At 38.6% G+C, this 15712-nt stretch overlaps 2 protein-coding genes across 2 annotated transcripts; both read left to right on the top strand.

The window, feature by feature from the left end:
* The first annotated feature begins 65 nt into the window (after positions 1 to 65).
* On the top strand, positions 66 to 9568 carry LOC141429307 (cytochrome P450 9e2-like). The gene is given in 10 exon segments (XM_074089604.1): positions 66 to 163; positions 2265 to 2428; positions 2791 to 2932; positions 4029 to 4230; positions 4401 to 4536; positions 5004 to 5099; positions 5318 to 5539; positions 7040 to 7140; positions 7620 to 7788; positions 9312 to 9568. Coding segments are annotated over 10 exon segments (1476 nt in total). The 5' UTR covers positions 66 to 86; the 3' UTR covers positions 9479 to 9568.
* Positions 9569 to 14242: 4674 nt separating this feature from the next.
* LOC141429306 (alcohol dehydrogenase 2-like) lies at positions 14243 to 15374 on the top strand. The gene has a single exon (XM_074089603.1). It carries the CDS (start codon positions 14441 to 14443, stop codon positions 15194 to 15196), a length of 756 nt encoding a protein of 251 aa, XP_073945704.1. The 5' UTR covers positions 14243 to 14440; the 3' UTR covers positions 15197 to 15374.
* The last annotated feature ends 338 nt before the right edge of the window (positions 15375 to 15712 follow it).

The following is a 15712-nucleotide window of genomic DNA, read 5'->3' as shown; positions in this document are numbered from 1 at the left end:
GCAGCATTTGTAATTACTGCGGCAAGTCTACTCGCCGATTCAGCAAGTATGGGGTCAAGACAGGACACCAATCCACTGGTGGGCATATGGCGACGACCATGCTCCGCCTCAGACACTTCGTCGACATAATTAACAATATGTACACGGATTACCCAGAAGAGAGGTAAGTTATTATTAAAAGAATTGTGTGTTTTGTTACTTCTTTAAAATAAAACGGCGGTTGCCAAGAGATTTTCGTGTCTTTAACTAATGCTAAAATGATAATTTTTTTCACACCTCTCTCTCCAATAAAGTAACTTTTCCTCCCGACGAGAGGGAGCAAAGTGCAACTTCTGTTCAAGGCTTTTTAAGTGTTTTATTGCAATGCCATTTGTTGAAGTTGATAATTGTAAAGCCACCAATTTTCTATGCTAGTTGTTATTAACAGAACAACTAGTACATAATACCAATAAACTATTTACCTTACTTCTCAGCTAAATAAAAAGGGAAAGCCTTGTTAGCATAAAAGTAGTATGTAGTTCATTGCTATAGACCTCCGCAAAGTAACACCTGTACCAATCAAATACATAATATAGTGTATATTACTTATGAAAACGTATATGATGCCAATAGGACATATAATTTTATCACTTATTACATTTAAGTTAATTACTTATTTGTTTCGCATGCCCATTTATACATTTATTCTACATTCGAATAAATGTATATCTTTTGTTTGTTTAATTCGGTGCATCTCTATTTTGCCAACGGACTTCCAGCGAAGTGGATTTGGTCACTTTGTTTATTTAGCTTCAAGGGCATCAGGACATACTCGTCAGCTTCGTAAAAGCCCGTCAAAAAATGAGTAGGGCTCACAGTATTGTACATTCTAGCATTAAGCATCTCACTGCTGCTGCTGGGAAAATCAATTTATTTCATTACAACGTCTCTGTCAACAGCATGATCCAGAACATATAACTATGTCAGGTAAAAAAAAAAACAGCCAAGAGCGTGTTGAGATGCCCAAAATAGGGTTCGTAGCCATTAGAAAAAATTAAGTAGTATTTTTTAAGGATTTCGCATTTTGTACGGAATATTCCATGTTTAGGTGTATTTTATAACTAGGCTGCTATTTACTCTTCAGCAAGTATGGGGTCAAGAAAACTTAACCGTTATAGTTGTCCTTGTAAGTTTGATATATTTTCTACCATCCTGACATTTTTTCACAATTGTTGCACCCACCAGCTTAGATTTTAAGAGGAAGGGGGGGGGGTGGCGCTCGATTTATAATAAAATTTGCACTTTAAGTGGAATATTTTAAATAATGCTGAATAAATATTTTTTTGAGAAACATCAAAACTTAGAATAACGTTCAGGTATTGATAGAGAAAGGAAAAATCGTTTTAGCAACCTTATTGTTTTTAAGACCTATCCAACGATACCCCACACTACAAGGTTGGCTGAGAAAAAAAATCAATCCAATTTACGTCAATGGGATGTACTCTAAAAAATTGAGAATTTTGTATTGTACCATTTAGTCGGCATAGTTAACATATATATTCGTGCAAAATTACAGCTTTCTAGCATTGATAGTCCCTGAGAAAAGCCGCGGACGGACAGACAAACAGACAGACAGACATGGCGAAACTATAAGGGTGCCGTTTTTGCCATTTTGGCTAAGGAACCCTAAAAATGTTTCTGTATACATGAAACGTCAACAGTGAAATTCGGCACAAGGATAACTTCCATCACATCCTCTTTTCACATTCTTCTGTTACCTACCTTCTTGTCTACATTGCCTTTTCTGTCTAGACTCATATTCGCACGTTTCATTTGTACGTTGATGACATGGTTCTGTGAACAAGTTGTGAAAAATGACAAAAGATTAGAATGATTTTGACGGCCGGTTGGCCAAGTGGTTGGAGAACCTGACTACGAAGCTTGAGGTCCCGGGTTCGATTCCCGGCCGGGGCAGATATTTGTGTGAATAACACGAATGTTTGTTCTCAGATCTTGGATGTTTAATATCTATTTATCTATATAAGTATGTTTATTCGTTGCCTAGTATTTATCCATAGTACAAGCTTTGCTTAGTTTGGGACTAGGTCAATTGGTGTCAAGTGTCCCATGATATTTATTTATTTATTAATGTGGACCAAGTGATCTTGAGCTCTAAACGTATTGACAATCAAATTTCAGGACCTAATTCCCAAATGACTTAATACACTAACTTTTACATTCCTACATAATATAACAATTTTAATAGTAAGAATCTCTATGAACAGGTTTGTCGGCAACTATGAATTTGTCAAACCTGTCATATTCATCCGAGACATCGAGCTGATTAAGAAGATCACAGTCAAGGACTTTGAGCATTTCCTGGACCATCGCACCTTCGTCAGTGAAGAATTAGATCCTTTGTTTGGGAGAAATCTATTCTCATTGAAAGGTACTTACTAAGTAAAATGTTATTCACGTGTTAATTTAGCCTTCTATGTTATAATCTTAATAATATATAATATTTCTTGAGAAACTGAGCAAAATTTTTGGGGTGAAGACTCACCAGGGGAAAAGTTTTAATAGATCTCTATTCTCTCGCAAGGTTGTCTGGCAATTTGGGCCCAATTGCATAACAAATCGCTAATAATATTAGCTTGTTATTTGTTATGCCCTTGGGCCCTGATAAAGGTTGCAGGAACTCATTGGCTGTGGATAACACAAAATAGATCTTCGTGTTTAGATCCTTGGTCAAAGCCTATCCTCATCAGAGACATAAATGATTATAATGAATGAAGTGTTTCTTATATTCAGGGCAAGAATGGAAAGACATGCGCTCAACGTTGAGTCCGGCATTCACGAGCTCCAAGATGAAGCACATGCTGCCTTTCATAGTGGAAGTGGGAAACCAGATGGTCAACTCGTTGAAGACTAAAATTCTGGAGTCAAAAAGTGAGTAATTAGGAAACTGTAAAACCTTATATTTTCTGATTGAATTTTAGGATTTTTTTAAATAAAACACATTTTCTGTAAAAAAATGAAAAAGACAATAATTGATAAAGATTTTTAGTACATTAAAGTGATCGACAAAGGAAATGCAAATGAGACATCGATTTCGCCTTTTTACGTTCTAATGCAAACGCGATTTATATGAGATAACATGGGCAAACTGTTAAGGGCCTACAGTATCTCAATTTGCATAGTATGATCCTCTTATTTATCAACATGACTGCAGCAATCCCTTTGAAACTCATATACAGCAAAGTTAAGGGCTAACTCTAATGACGTCTAGTGGCGAAAACACGATTCGGTAAAATTTTCTCGATTGAAAAAAATCGCAAAGTTGGCTCTAAATATAAAAATAAACGGCTAATATTCAAAAAATACTACGAATTACAACTTAAAACTTTGGATTACAATAGTACTAATGACAAGGTAGGTGATGGTAGCTGCACTTTTTTAATAAATGTATTGTATTCCCTGTAAAACAGAGATACCTAAACTACCGCACATAAAACCATTTTACCGCTGGCCGCTCCTGCTTCCCGGCCCCCTGGCCATTCCCACTTTGGCTTTCGGACGGGTAGGCTGCGTCGCTTGCATTCAGCGCACACACGCACGCATACAGGCTATACAGTAATTACTTTTCGCGTATAGTAATTATTTTACTAAGTAAATTGTATCTGATTATAAATAATTATACTCGTCTATAATGTAAAAGTTACCATGTAAGTAGTAGTTGTGTTATGTTATTGGATTTGGATTTTTCGTGAACTTGAGTGACTTTTCCGCGCCGTACATTTACGCGCGAGCTGTGTGTGCGTGCTACGAGCGATGCGGTGCGGTGAGGCGGGGCAAAATCGGGATTCGAGCTGAGGTAGTGCGCGCCTTAAGAATAGAACTCCTGCCTGGCTTTAAAAGCAAATCAGACATAGATATATTCAAATATATTTAGAAGTTTTTGCTGCAATCCAGCGACAATGTGTGATCATAAAGCTAAATTAAATAAACGTTAAGTATATTATGTCGTTGTATTTGATAAAACTTTGCAGGTAAATCGATCGAATTGATGTCAAGGATCTGTCAACTCGTTTTGCCAATGACGTCATAGCTTCCTGTGCCTTCGGCCTGAGGGTTGATTCCCATACTGACGACAACAACGAGTTCTATAAAATGGGCTACAAAGCATCAAACTTTGGCTTCTGGCAATTGATGAAGTTTTTCTTGTATGCCTCCGTACCTTCTCTAGCAAAGGTTAGTGAATGGCACTTTATTTTTAGCAATAAAGGGTTACTTATTTATTTTAGTGTATTTTAAATTGTAACTAATTGTTTGTAATTATTTTCACTCTTATTGTTGGTATTTTAAGTGCAAAATAAAACTTTAATTTGAATATTCTGATTGATAATTAAAATATTTTGCAGAAAATGAAAATGACTCTCTTCTCTGACGATGTTGCTGATTTCTTCAAGCACCTCGTGACGAGCACGATGAAGGATCGCGAGGCTCACAACATTCTACGTCCAGACATGATCCATCTGCTAATGGAGGCTAAGAAAGGTACAATAATACAATCGAAAAATATTCTAAAACTAACTATGACTAAGTTAGTATACTACATAATCTATTTTAAGAGTTACATTAACTTACATTGTTTTTTTTTACATTTCGCTCATTTATGTATATTTATAAAAGTAGTATTGCTGTTTTATTTGATTACTAGCATTTTTTGCATATCATTGCCAAAAAGATAATTTTCTTACGCTGATTGTGTTTTGTTTTACTGGGTACTTGTTATTTATTTGAATAACAATAATTATCATAACTTTATACCCACCTTTCATAGCAGTTTTATTTATACATTAATCAAACCGATACGTTATCACTGTTGACTAGGATTGTTTTTTTTATTATCATTTAGAAAACAATAACATTTTTGCATTTTTATTAACATCCTATTCCACGCGTCATATTGTTATCACACCAGACTAAGGTGATTAATAAACAGAACATCTGTCTGTCTCCAGGTCGACTTACCCATGACGAAAGATCCGATAAGGACGCAGACGCCGGTTTTGCTACAGTTGAAGAGTCTACTGTTGGAAAGAAGACCACAAACAGAAGTAACTATACCAATTTTGTCAGTAGGTGTTACAGATACAGTTTATTTTGAGAGACGCTATCACCTACCAGCTCATCGCCAGATGCTGGTTGTGGGCATAAACGTAGGCATAATCAGTATTGACGAACTAAATTGAAAAAAAAAAACACAGGATTGGTTTGAAAGCCGCTACTCACGAAGTTAAACCTGAATGGATCTAACAAAAATGTATTTCTTTAGCCTGGTCAGACATCGACTTGGTCGCCCAAGCAGCCCTGTTCTTCATTGCTGGCTTTGAGACCGTCTCTACTGCTATGACGTTTCTTTTGTACGAGCTGGCCGTCAATCCTGACGTGCAGGAGAAACTGGCGCAAGAGATCAGTGAACATGAGAAGACCAGTGGGGGCAAGTTTGACTACAACTCTATCCAGAGCATGACCTATATGGATATGTGTGTCTCTGGTAAGAATAACTTCCTTCTATGTAATTTTTTCTTGATAAAGTGGTCGTGGTTACGCGCCAAGTATTACAAATAGGACATAGGTATCAGGTGTCCCAAAAAGGACGCAAATTTTTAATTTGCCGCCATTTTTATATTTTAGTGCTGGCAACCCTAAAAAAAAAACTATTTGACAGCTGAATGTTTAGGGTTTGTAAAAATGGCGGGTTATACGAAAGATCAACGCGTTTTTATTATTGAACAATATTTCAAAAGAAGTTTGGCGTGTACGGTTCGAAAATTCCGTGCAAAATATGGTCGGAATATTGAATTGACTTCATCAACTGTGAGCAGAGTGGTTGCAAAATTTAGGGAGTGGATCAATACATGATGTTCATTCCACTGGTCGTCCAAAAACAAGCCGTTCAAATGGCAATGCTTTGAAAGAGGAAATTCGACGCTGCATTGGAAAAATTCAGCCGCATCTATGCAAAATGGTCATAGAAAATTTTGACAAAAGAGTGTGTATGTGCCAGCAAAGCCTAGGAGGACATTGGCCTGCAGTATTATTCCACAAATAACCCTATTTTATGTTACACAAGATTTTATATACAAATATATTATAACGAAAAAAAAAGTGTTTTTCATCAATTTCAAATCTTGCGTCCTTTTTGGGACACCTTTTATAATTTGATACCAATCCATATCCACACACACACACACACATACACACACAAAGATCACGCCTGTACTCCCAAATGGGGTAGGTAGAGCACACAAAACGTTACGGCCTCGGTGCCACTTTTAGCAATTTTGAAGAAAGAAAGAAAGATTATTAAAAGAAGATGAGAAAGTTATTATTTTGGCTCCATAAGTACCACCATCTTACAATAATAAAATAGATAAGACTAAAACTAGCACTAAAACTATGTTACTTGGTGATACGACTGGATACCAAAAAGGGTCTCCACTCACACTCAGCATGTGTTGCCGCACGTTATATGCAGTAACGCTGGTTTTCTATGCAGCCCATTTTTAGGTTGTAAGTTCCATATCCATAACCATACTAATATTATAAATGCGAAAGTGTGTGTGTTTGTATATTTGTCCGTCTTTCACGTCGAAACGGAGCGGCGGATTGACTTGATTTTTGGCATATAAGTAGATAGTTTATGGGCCAGAGAGTGACATAGGCTACTTTTTATCCCGGAAAAATGCAGTTTCCGAGGGAACAGCGCGTGATGACCGAGTTCCATGCGGACGAAGCCGCGGGCAAAAGCTAGTTAACAATAATTCAATGACACAGGTATGTCTGTAAGGGCCTTATCCCACACTAGCGATTTGCGGGTGAATTGAAAGCAAGACGATCGCGCAGCGAGTTCGCTGCGAGCGCGTATCAATTTAGCCGCGAGCGCGTAGTGAGTTAGCTAGCTAGCTTACTGTAAGTTTGCATTTTAAGAAAATATCAAAGGTAGTGCTATTTTTTTGGAAGAATTTAATCACTGTATGTTTTCTCCTTTCAGAATTGTTGCGTCTTTGGCCACCCGCGGTAGCATCCGACAGACTTTGCAACAAGGATTACAACTTGGGTAAGCCCAATGCTAAAGCCACGGAGGACTATATCGTAAGTAAAATGTTTCCTCAAAATAATATATTACAATAGCACTCCTATTTTGGCAAAGCTGAAATAATCCTACTAATCCTACTAACATTAAAAATGTGAAAGTTTGTTAGTGAGTGAGTGATTTAGATGTTTTGTTACTTCTTCACGCTGAAACGGCTTGACGGATTTGGATGAAATTTGGCGAAAAGTTAGTTTATAACCTGGATATAAAACATAGGATACTTTTTATCCCGATATTCCCACGGAATATTGATAAAATCTCGAAAAATAACAACCGCTGGGCTTAGAGTCATAAATTTGGCAAATTTTCAAAAAAATTATTGGAATTCCCAAAAAAATTAATAAAATCCCGGAATTTCAATTCAACTGCTGCATCTAATGATTTACGCGTGCGAAGCCGCGTGTAAACGCTAGTAAAAAATAAAACTTATCTGTATTTCAAGAAGTCTTTTTATAAATTGCTCTATCTTAACTTTTAGATGAAGAAAGGCGAAGGTTTGAATATCCCTGTAATGGCCATCCACCGGGATCCCGAGTTCTTCCCCGATCCCCTGAAGTTTGACCCTGAGCGATTCTCTGACGAAAGAAAACATGAAATTCTACCATTTACTTATTTGCCTTTCGGACTCGGCCCCAGGAATTGTATTGGTAAGGGAAATAAATATTATTTTCATCGTTACCTTCAGCAAAAGCAGCAATGTCCCATTGTAAAGACAGAGGGGATAGTACATTGTGTCTTAAGGGCGGTAAATAAGGAATTACGAACGAGAGTCTATTAGAAGCCCGAAGTCGATGACTGAGGGCTTTAATGAGTCGATGTTCGTAATTCCAGTACCGCCCGTGCGACATACAATGTTTTTCATCACATTTGCGAGTAAAATTGTATATTTGTAAAAGAAAACTAATATTTTTTCCAAAAATTGCCGATACCGCTGATTGCGCTCTTGCAGCATTGCGTGCGTGGCGTGCGTGTGCAGCGCGCGCACGGAGCAGCAGCACACCATGCAGTAACAAACTCATTTACCGACCTTGGGCTTCATGGTATGAAAATTAGTTCAGGCAATGACTCATTTACCGACCACGGGTTTCATGAGAAGCACATTAAGGTCGAGGGTTTTATTTGGGGGGTTGCAACCAAGGTAGCCTGCATGTTACGATACTGTTTACGAGCAAGTGTGATGAATTAATATTTTCGTAGTTAAGGTTGGATGCGAAGGGCTGAAGACAAGAGTGTTGTGGCGCGCTATGTCCAGTAGTGGACGTCAAGTCCAGTTATAAAAGTGGGTGTCAATTAGTGTGTGTACCTAGCAGCGCGAGTCCTTTGAACTAAAGGCACTTGTCCCACCGCCGACGATGAGCGAGAAGCGAGTAGAGCGAGTAACTAGAAACGAGTGGGCGAGCAGCGAGAAGCGAGTGTAGTTTCGTCGCTCGGCTGTAAGCGAGTGTTCGCGTGCGACGGGCGATTACTCGCTCCACTCGAGTCGCTCGTGCGGGGCGGCCGCCAAGCTGACATCGCTGAGCGAGTATCTATAGCTCGCGAGTTTTATAGCTCTTGTCGCTGCGACAAAAGATGTAAGAGCGAGTTCTCGCCGACAGTGTAACAGCCAGCGATCAACTATTTATATATGTGTCTCTTTTACTCACACAGGATCTTATATCTTTTGTTCGTTTCTTGAGCGAGAAAATAGTCGATAGCCAATCGCTTCCTCGCTGGCGGTGAGACAAGTGCCAAACGCACTTGATCACCAATAGTACCACCACTCGTATCTCGAACTACCCGCATTTGGTCATTTTTATAACAAAAAAATATTGTTTTTTTTTGTTGTTATTTTGTTTTGTCTAATGTCAAGTTTGACAAAAGCGGTACAATAGTGATAGGTTGCTAGCCTGCCGCCTACGGTATACCTTAACCTATATCCTCAGTCGGCTCTTACGACATCCACGGAAGAAATGGAGAGGTGTAATTCTAACCCGACACCACACGGGTATGCCATGCCCGCCCAGGACATGAAACTAAATGTACCTACTTAATTTTTAAGATCTATACAATACTATGGTTGCAATAAACGACTTATGACTAATGAAATGACTAATATTATAATCGGTTCTATCATTCAATTCCAAGTAAAGGTCTTTCTCTGAAGTTCTCAAATGTTTAAACCTTCTCACAGGATCCCGCTTTGCATTATGCGAGGTGAAAGTGATGGTATATCAGCTGCTGCAACACATGAAGGTGGAGCCTTCTGAACGGACGCACATCCCTATCCAGTTGTCGACGGAGAGCTTCAACTTGAGGATGAAAGGAGGACACTGGCTGCAGCTCAGAGCTAGAAATTAAACTTTCCTGTCATCGTCATACGGATTATTTCTATGTAACAGTATATATCTGTGATTTTACGCATAAGTAATAAAATTCTATTTTTATATTCATACTCGTATTATTGCAAGTCTTGTAAGGAGCATCACACCCGGGATATATGAGTAATCACGACAAATCTACAGTTCTCGTAACTACAGTTAATACAATGGGCTTTTCTCAAACATGACATGAAATATTGGCGTAGTGTTACAAATAATAGGCCGAGAAGTATCGCGCTGCAGGCGCTGCGGCTCAGCTGCGTGCGCGCGGTCGCTTTAGCGGCCTGCAAAGAGATTTCATACAACTTTGCAGGCCGCTGGCCGGCAATGCTACCGTCTTTTGTTTCAACGCGCGCTCTGCGACACGGCGCACGCCCACACCCAGCACCACCGCCCCGCAGCCGCCCGCCGCCGCCAGCAGCCAGCGCGACACGTGCGCACGCAACAGGGCGACCAGACTAGCGTCCCGACAGCTTGCCAGTTTTTTTTTTTATTATTTCATGTCATGTTTGAGAAAAGCACTACACAAGCCTCAGCCGGAGCGTGGGGTTGCCGGCCTCGCATCCCTATCCGGCCTCGCTACGCTCGGTCGTCCATATCTACTTGGCCGGCAACCCCCTACTTCCCGGTCTCTACAGTAATGTACTATTAAACGTCGAGGCAATTTTAAAGTAATTTTTTTTTTGTCGTGGTAAAGTCTCGGGTGTAGGTGTGACATTCATTTTGGGTGAATGTTGGGAAAATTTCAAACATTATTTTTTTATTGTTATACATCATTACATCATGAGAGAAATTAACTTTAAATATCTTTGTGTGTGTGTGTTTGAAAATTAATATTAATTATTATAAATTAATATTAATATACGCGTTGTTGTTGTTGTTATTTGTGTTTTTTTGTGTGTTTGATGTGAATGATTTAAACGGTATTCCCTTGACTTGTCTAAAATTGTTTTGCCTAATTTCACTTTGTCTAAAAACTTTTACTATAGTGAATAGTTTGTCTAAAGTCAATTTGTATAATTTCATTATGCATAATTTTTATTTTGTCGAATTATCATTTTTACTAAATGATTATTTGCATAACTCTTGTTTTGACAAATATTATTTTATCGAAAACTGACTTTCGATTTTCATTTTAAAGCAAATAACAATACTAAACATACAGGGAATAGGTACGACGACGAGCGAAGCGAGGAGGAGCGTTAGGTAGAACTGCGACCCTACAGTCCCGACTTTGTTTTATAATACTAAACTTTTTAGAAATAACTAACTTTATCATTATGTCTTCGGATTGACCCTGATCAGAATAAATAAATATAATTATGTCAGTCAAATATTATACGAAATAAGTTTATACAAAATTAAATTATGCTACATGTATGTTAGACAAAAATTATAATCAAACGTTATACGAAATAAGTTTATACAAAATTAAATTAAGCTACATGTATGTTAGACAAATAATTATATTAATCAAATGTTATACGAAATAAGTTTATACAAAATGAAATTATTTGACATGTATGTTAGGCAAAATATAATTATGTCAGTCAAACATAATATCAATTGAGTTTATACAAAATGGAAATTAGGTAATTTAAAATTAGGCGAAACAAAATTATTCACTAAAATGAAAATTAGGTAAAATGAAACATTAGGTAAAGTAATATTAGTTTATCTAGCATTAGGCAAACTGAAAATATGCAAAAAGTTGTTAGGCAAAACAAGGTACAACCGATGGCGACGATGATGATTGTATAAAAGTTGGTAGAACTTTTTTTCTTTTTTAACGTCGTGTAATAAGTGAGTTCTGGGGAGCGGCAAACAAAAAAAAAACGAATTGATAACCTCCGGTTTTAAGCACGTGTACACAATCAATTTCAATATTCGGTTTGCGATAAACGAATTAGCTGACCAAGATGATTTCGCTATTTAATTTCAACGATTGGCTCGTTAGTGCAACGTTATCATTGAAGAGGATAGTTGTTGAATCATTCTTTATTGATAAAATGTTCATATCGAAAATACAAACTGAAATATAGATACACAGAAAAACCAGAAAAAGAGACCAGCCTGAGCCATGACCGTAAAAGTAACAAAATTTTGAGTTGAAATAAAAAATATAAAAATACTCCAAAAACCAATCTTAATCTTGATAGGTATAATGTTAATGAAATGAATATCGTCTGTGGCTATTGTCATCATCATCATCATCATCTCAGCCGTAGGACGTCCACTTTAGGACATAGGCCTCGCCATGGACCTCCAGTTGCTTCGATTGGAAGCAGTCTGCATTCGCTTTGAACCCGAGGCATTGGTGGACAGCGTAGGACGCTGCGCTTGCCGATCCGCGGTCTCCATTCGAGTGGCTATTGTGGCAAATATTTTCAGCAGGGCCGACAACGCACTGGCATCGCGAAAAGCGCTGCGGGTATCTATGATGATCACTCACATCTCTCAGTGATGATCACTTAACATCAGGTGACCCACTAGTTCGTTTGTCTGGCCTCTTTAACATAAAAAAAGAATAAACGAATGAATGATTTATTTTGAAAAATAACACAACAAATTATTATTATTATATTTTATTTATTTATTTAATCTCATAATTAACACTTACAGTCAAGCCACACATGCTAATTATATAATAAGAGAGACAAATGACATGACCAATGTCGAGATAATATTTTTAGCGCCTTGTAGCAAATGGCGGCAAAACTACGTTAAATACGTTCGCCGAGACATGCGCTCGCACACGGAACGAGAGTTGCGTGAGCGCCTTCCCTTGTTACCTGTCCTCTCCCAGAGGCACAAATTTGTGCCCAAATTCCTTTGATCCTGTTATCCTGGGAGATGACAGATTTAAACCTGTCGCACGCACCCACATCGCTAAGGACGCGCCCACACCGTTGCTTCAAAAACCGGCCAAGAGCGTGTCGGATACGCACGAAATAGGGTTCCGTAGCCATTACGAAAAAATTAAGTAATATTTTTCTAAGTTTTTCGTATTTTGTACGGAATATTCCAAGTTTAGGTATATTTTATACCATAGGCTGCTATTTACTCTTAAACTACTAATAATTCTCACGAAAACTTAACCGTTATAGTTTTCCTTGTAAGTTTGATATAAATACTACTATCCTGATTTTTTAATTTTTTTTCCACCTACCGGTTTAGATTTTAGAGGGGGGGGGGGACGCTCGATTTTAATGAAAATTTGCACTTTAAAGTTGAATATTTTTGAAACAAATCACTGAATCGAAAAATCGGTTTAGCAATGGTTTTAAAAGACCTATCCAACGATACCCCACACTACAAGACTGGATGAGAAAAAAAGTCACCCCCACTTTACGTCCATGGGAGGTACTCTAAAAAAAATGTTTTTTTAATTTTTTATTATACCATTTTGTTGGCATAGTTTACATATATATTCGTGCAAAATTACAGTTTTGTAGCATTGATAGTCCCTGAGCAAAGCCGCGGACGGACAGACAGACAGACAGACAGTCATGGCGAAACTATAAGGATTCCGTTTTTGCCATTTTGGCTACGGAACCCTAAAAACGGTGACGGTACGGAATCGCAGTGACGCATCGTATGCGCACCGTTTTTATTGCATGCTCTCCACACCGCTGCCTAAAATACGCAAACGGTGCGGAATCGCAGTGACGTGTAAACGTCAGAACTTTACCGCATGCTCTCTACCAAAAGTCGTGACCTTTACGGCACGTCACTGCGATTCCGCACCGTCTGCGTATTTTAGGCAGCGGTGTGGAGAGCATGCAATAAAAACGGTGCGCATACGATGCGTCACTGCTATTCCGTACCGTCACCGTTTTTTAAGCAGTGGTGTGACCGCTCCTTAAGGACCTACGCTAGCTGGCGCAGGTGCACGAGCGGCGCACGCCTGCGGGCGCGGGCGCAGCTAAATTCCGTAGTACACGATGCGCGCAGTTAGCGGTGCTAATAATATTCTCCAATAGGCGTCCACCTGCTGCGTGCAAACCGCTTCAGCTAGAATAAGCCCTAAATGCCACTTCCTTCCAGTGTGGTGGTGGTGATAGATGGGTTTGTGTGATTTGTGTGTGTTCTTACAGTGTGGAGGTGGAGGAACTGCATGAACACTCATAATTTTACACAAACTTAACTATCATAAGGTCGCGGGTGAGCAAAGAAAGATAAGATTAAGATATATTTGGCGAGGCAGTATGACAACGCATTACAAATTAAGATGATCGATTTTTAAATGAGCAAGTAGGTAAATGAAAACTTTCGAGGCATGTACAGTCACCGGCATTAATATCTGCCACAGCGGAGCGTGCAAAAATATCTGATACGTCCTTCCGGCCTTAGAAATAGAGTCGTGACAGATATTTATGCTGGTGACTGTACCTATATAGTTGCCAGAACGATTTCTTTGCAACAAGTCAGAAATCTAAACTAATGCATTCAACGTTCGACTCATCGATACTGACTGCCTCAGAATGTATCCAAAGCAGTTTTCTAGTATTATATTTAATTGAAAATTTAACGTATACTTAGTAGTTGTCTACGATCACTCATTGACACGTTGAATTAACAATACAAGTGAAGACAGAATTAACTGTTTTTGAAGTCGGTTAAGTGGTATTTGTTGTTTTAAATCATGCAAATGACATTAAACAATACATAAACAGTACCTTAGTCGTCGTGCATGAAACATGCGCGCTCAGTTATTTTTAGGACTAAGTAGCAAAAATTAATTAAACACCATTAGGAAGCGATAACGATTATCTCTTGACCTGACTCGTCTTATCACATGCACTGTCGATCTCTCACTATCATTATGAAACCAAAACACATTAACCACAGTGACGCCTGATAACAACTCGATGAATGTCTTATAAATAAGCGTCAATATCAACCCGCTCAGTTCAACGAAAATCGTGAAAGTCAACTCACCATGGCCAAGGACCTTAAAAACAAAGTTGTCGTTATAACTGGCGGCGCAGTAGGAATCGGTTATGAAATCGGTGACAAATTCCTCCAGAAAGGAGCGAAACTCATCATCATACTCGATTTAAGCGAGAAACACGGCACAGAGGCCGTGAAAAAACTAAACGCTAAGCATGGAGACAACAGGAGCGTTTTTATCAAATGTGATGTCACTAAAGATCTTGAAGCTGTTTCTAAGAAAATCATCGACACGCACAAACATGTCGATGTTCTTATCAACAACGCTGGTATCCTCGATGACCTGTCACCAAGAAAAACTATCGAAATCAACGTGACCGCTCTAATCGAATGGTCTTTGAAATTCTGGGACCACATGAGAAGAGACAAGGGAGGGAACGGAGGTACCATTATGAACTTAGCATCGATTTACGGGTACAGGGTAGACCCGTATCTTCCTGTTTATCAAGCCTCTAAGTTTGCTGTCATGGGTTTTACCAGGTCCCTTGGGTATCCGTATAATTACAACAGAACTGGTGTCAGGGTAGTGGCTATCAATCCAGGGTTTACTGAGACGGCTTTGACCCATGCTCCGAAAACCGTGGATGATAAGGAGCTCCAGGATGACTTTGTCAAGTTCCTCAAAGAACAGGCTTGGCAGAAAGTAGACGCTGTTGCCAATGCGGCTGTAGAGATATTTGAGAAAACTGAGAGTGGAACCGCTTGGCTCATCGAAGGTTCCAGACCTATTGTGGAAGTGAAATAAAACCGAAGTTTTTGAATTTTGAACCCAAAAAATGTTTAATCGCTTTTTTATACTTCTTGTCTATAAAAGATGCAAATTATGTTACTCCCATATTACTTTTATTTATTTTATTTGTTTACTCATTTTTTCATTATTGCTAAAGCAAGCAATAGGTTCCATGTAAAAATTGACAACAATGAAAAATAATTATTTTATGGAAATGAAAAAAAAATCATGATAAAAATGCGTTTTATTATTATATTACTATACTCACCATCATTATCATCATTAATTAATAATTGGTACATTGATATTATGGAACTGCGCAAAGTAGCCCCTGAATCAATCAATCATGCATGCTAAATATTTGTAAGCGTATCACATAATTATACCTATAATAGGGACGTCTAATTGGTTCTTCATCCCAGCCTATATACGTCCCACTGCAGGGCACAGGCCTCCCCTCAGAATGAGAGGGCTTGGGCAGTAGTTCCCACGCGGGCCCAGTGCGGATTGGGAACTTCACACACACCATTG

The sequence above is a fragment of the Choristoneura fumiferana genome, chromosome 6 (genome assembly GCF_025370935.1).
Source record: "Choristoneura fumiferana chromosome 6, NRCan_CFum_1, whole genome shotgun sequence".
In the NCBI taxonomy this organism is placed as follows: Eukaryota; Metazoa; Arthropoda; class Insecta; order Lepidoptera; family Tortricidae; genus Choristoneura; species Choristoneura fumiferana.
The sequence above is the reverse complement of the archived record's forward strand: the minus strand, read 5'-3'. Positions and strand labels throughout refer to the sequence as shown.

Excerpts from the sequence above, each read along its gene's own strand:
- LOC141429306 (XM_074089603.1), top strand. The coding sequence starts at position 14,441 with ATGGCCAAGGACCTTAAAAACAAAGTTGTCGTTATAACTGGCGGCGCA.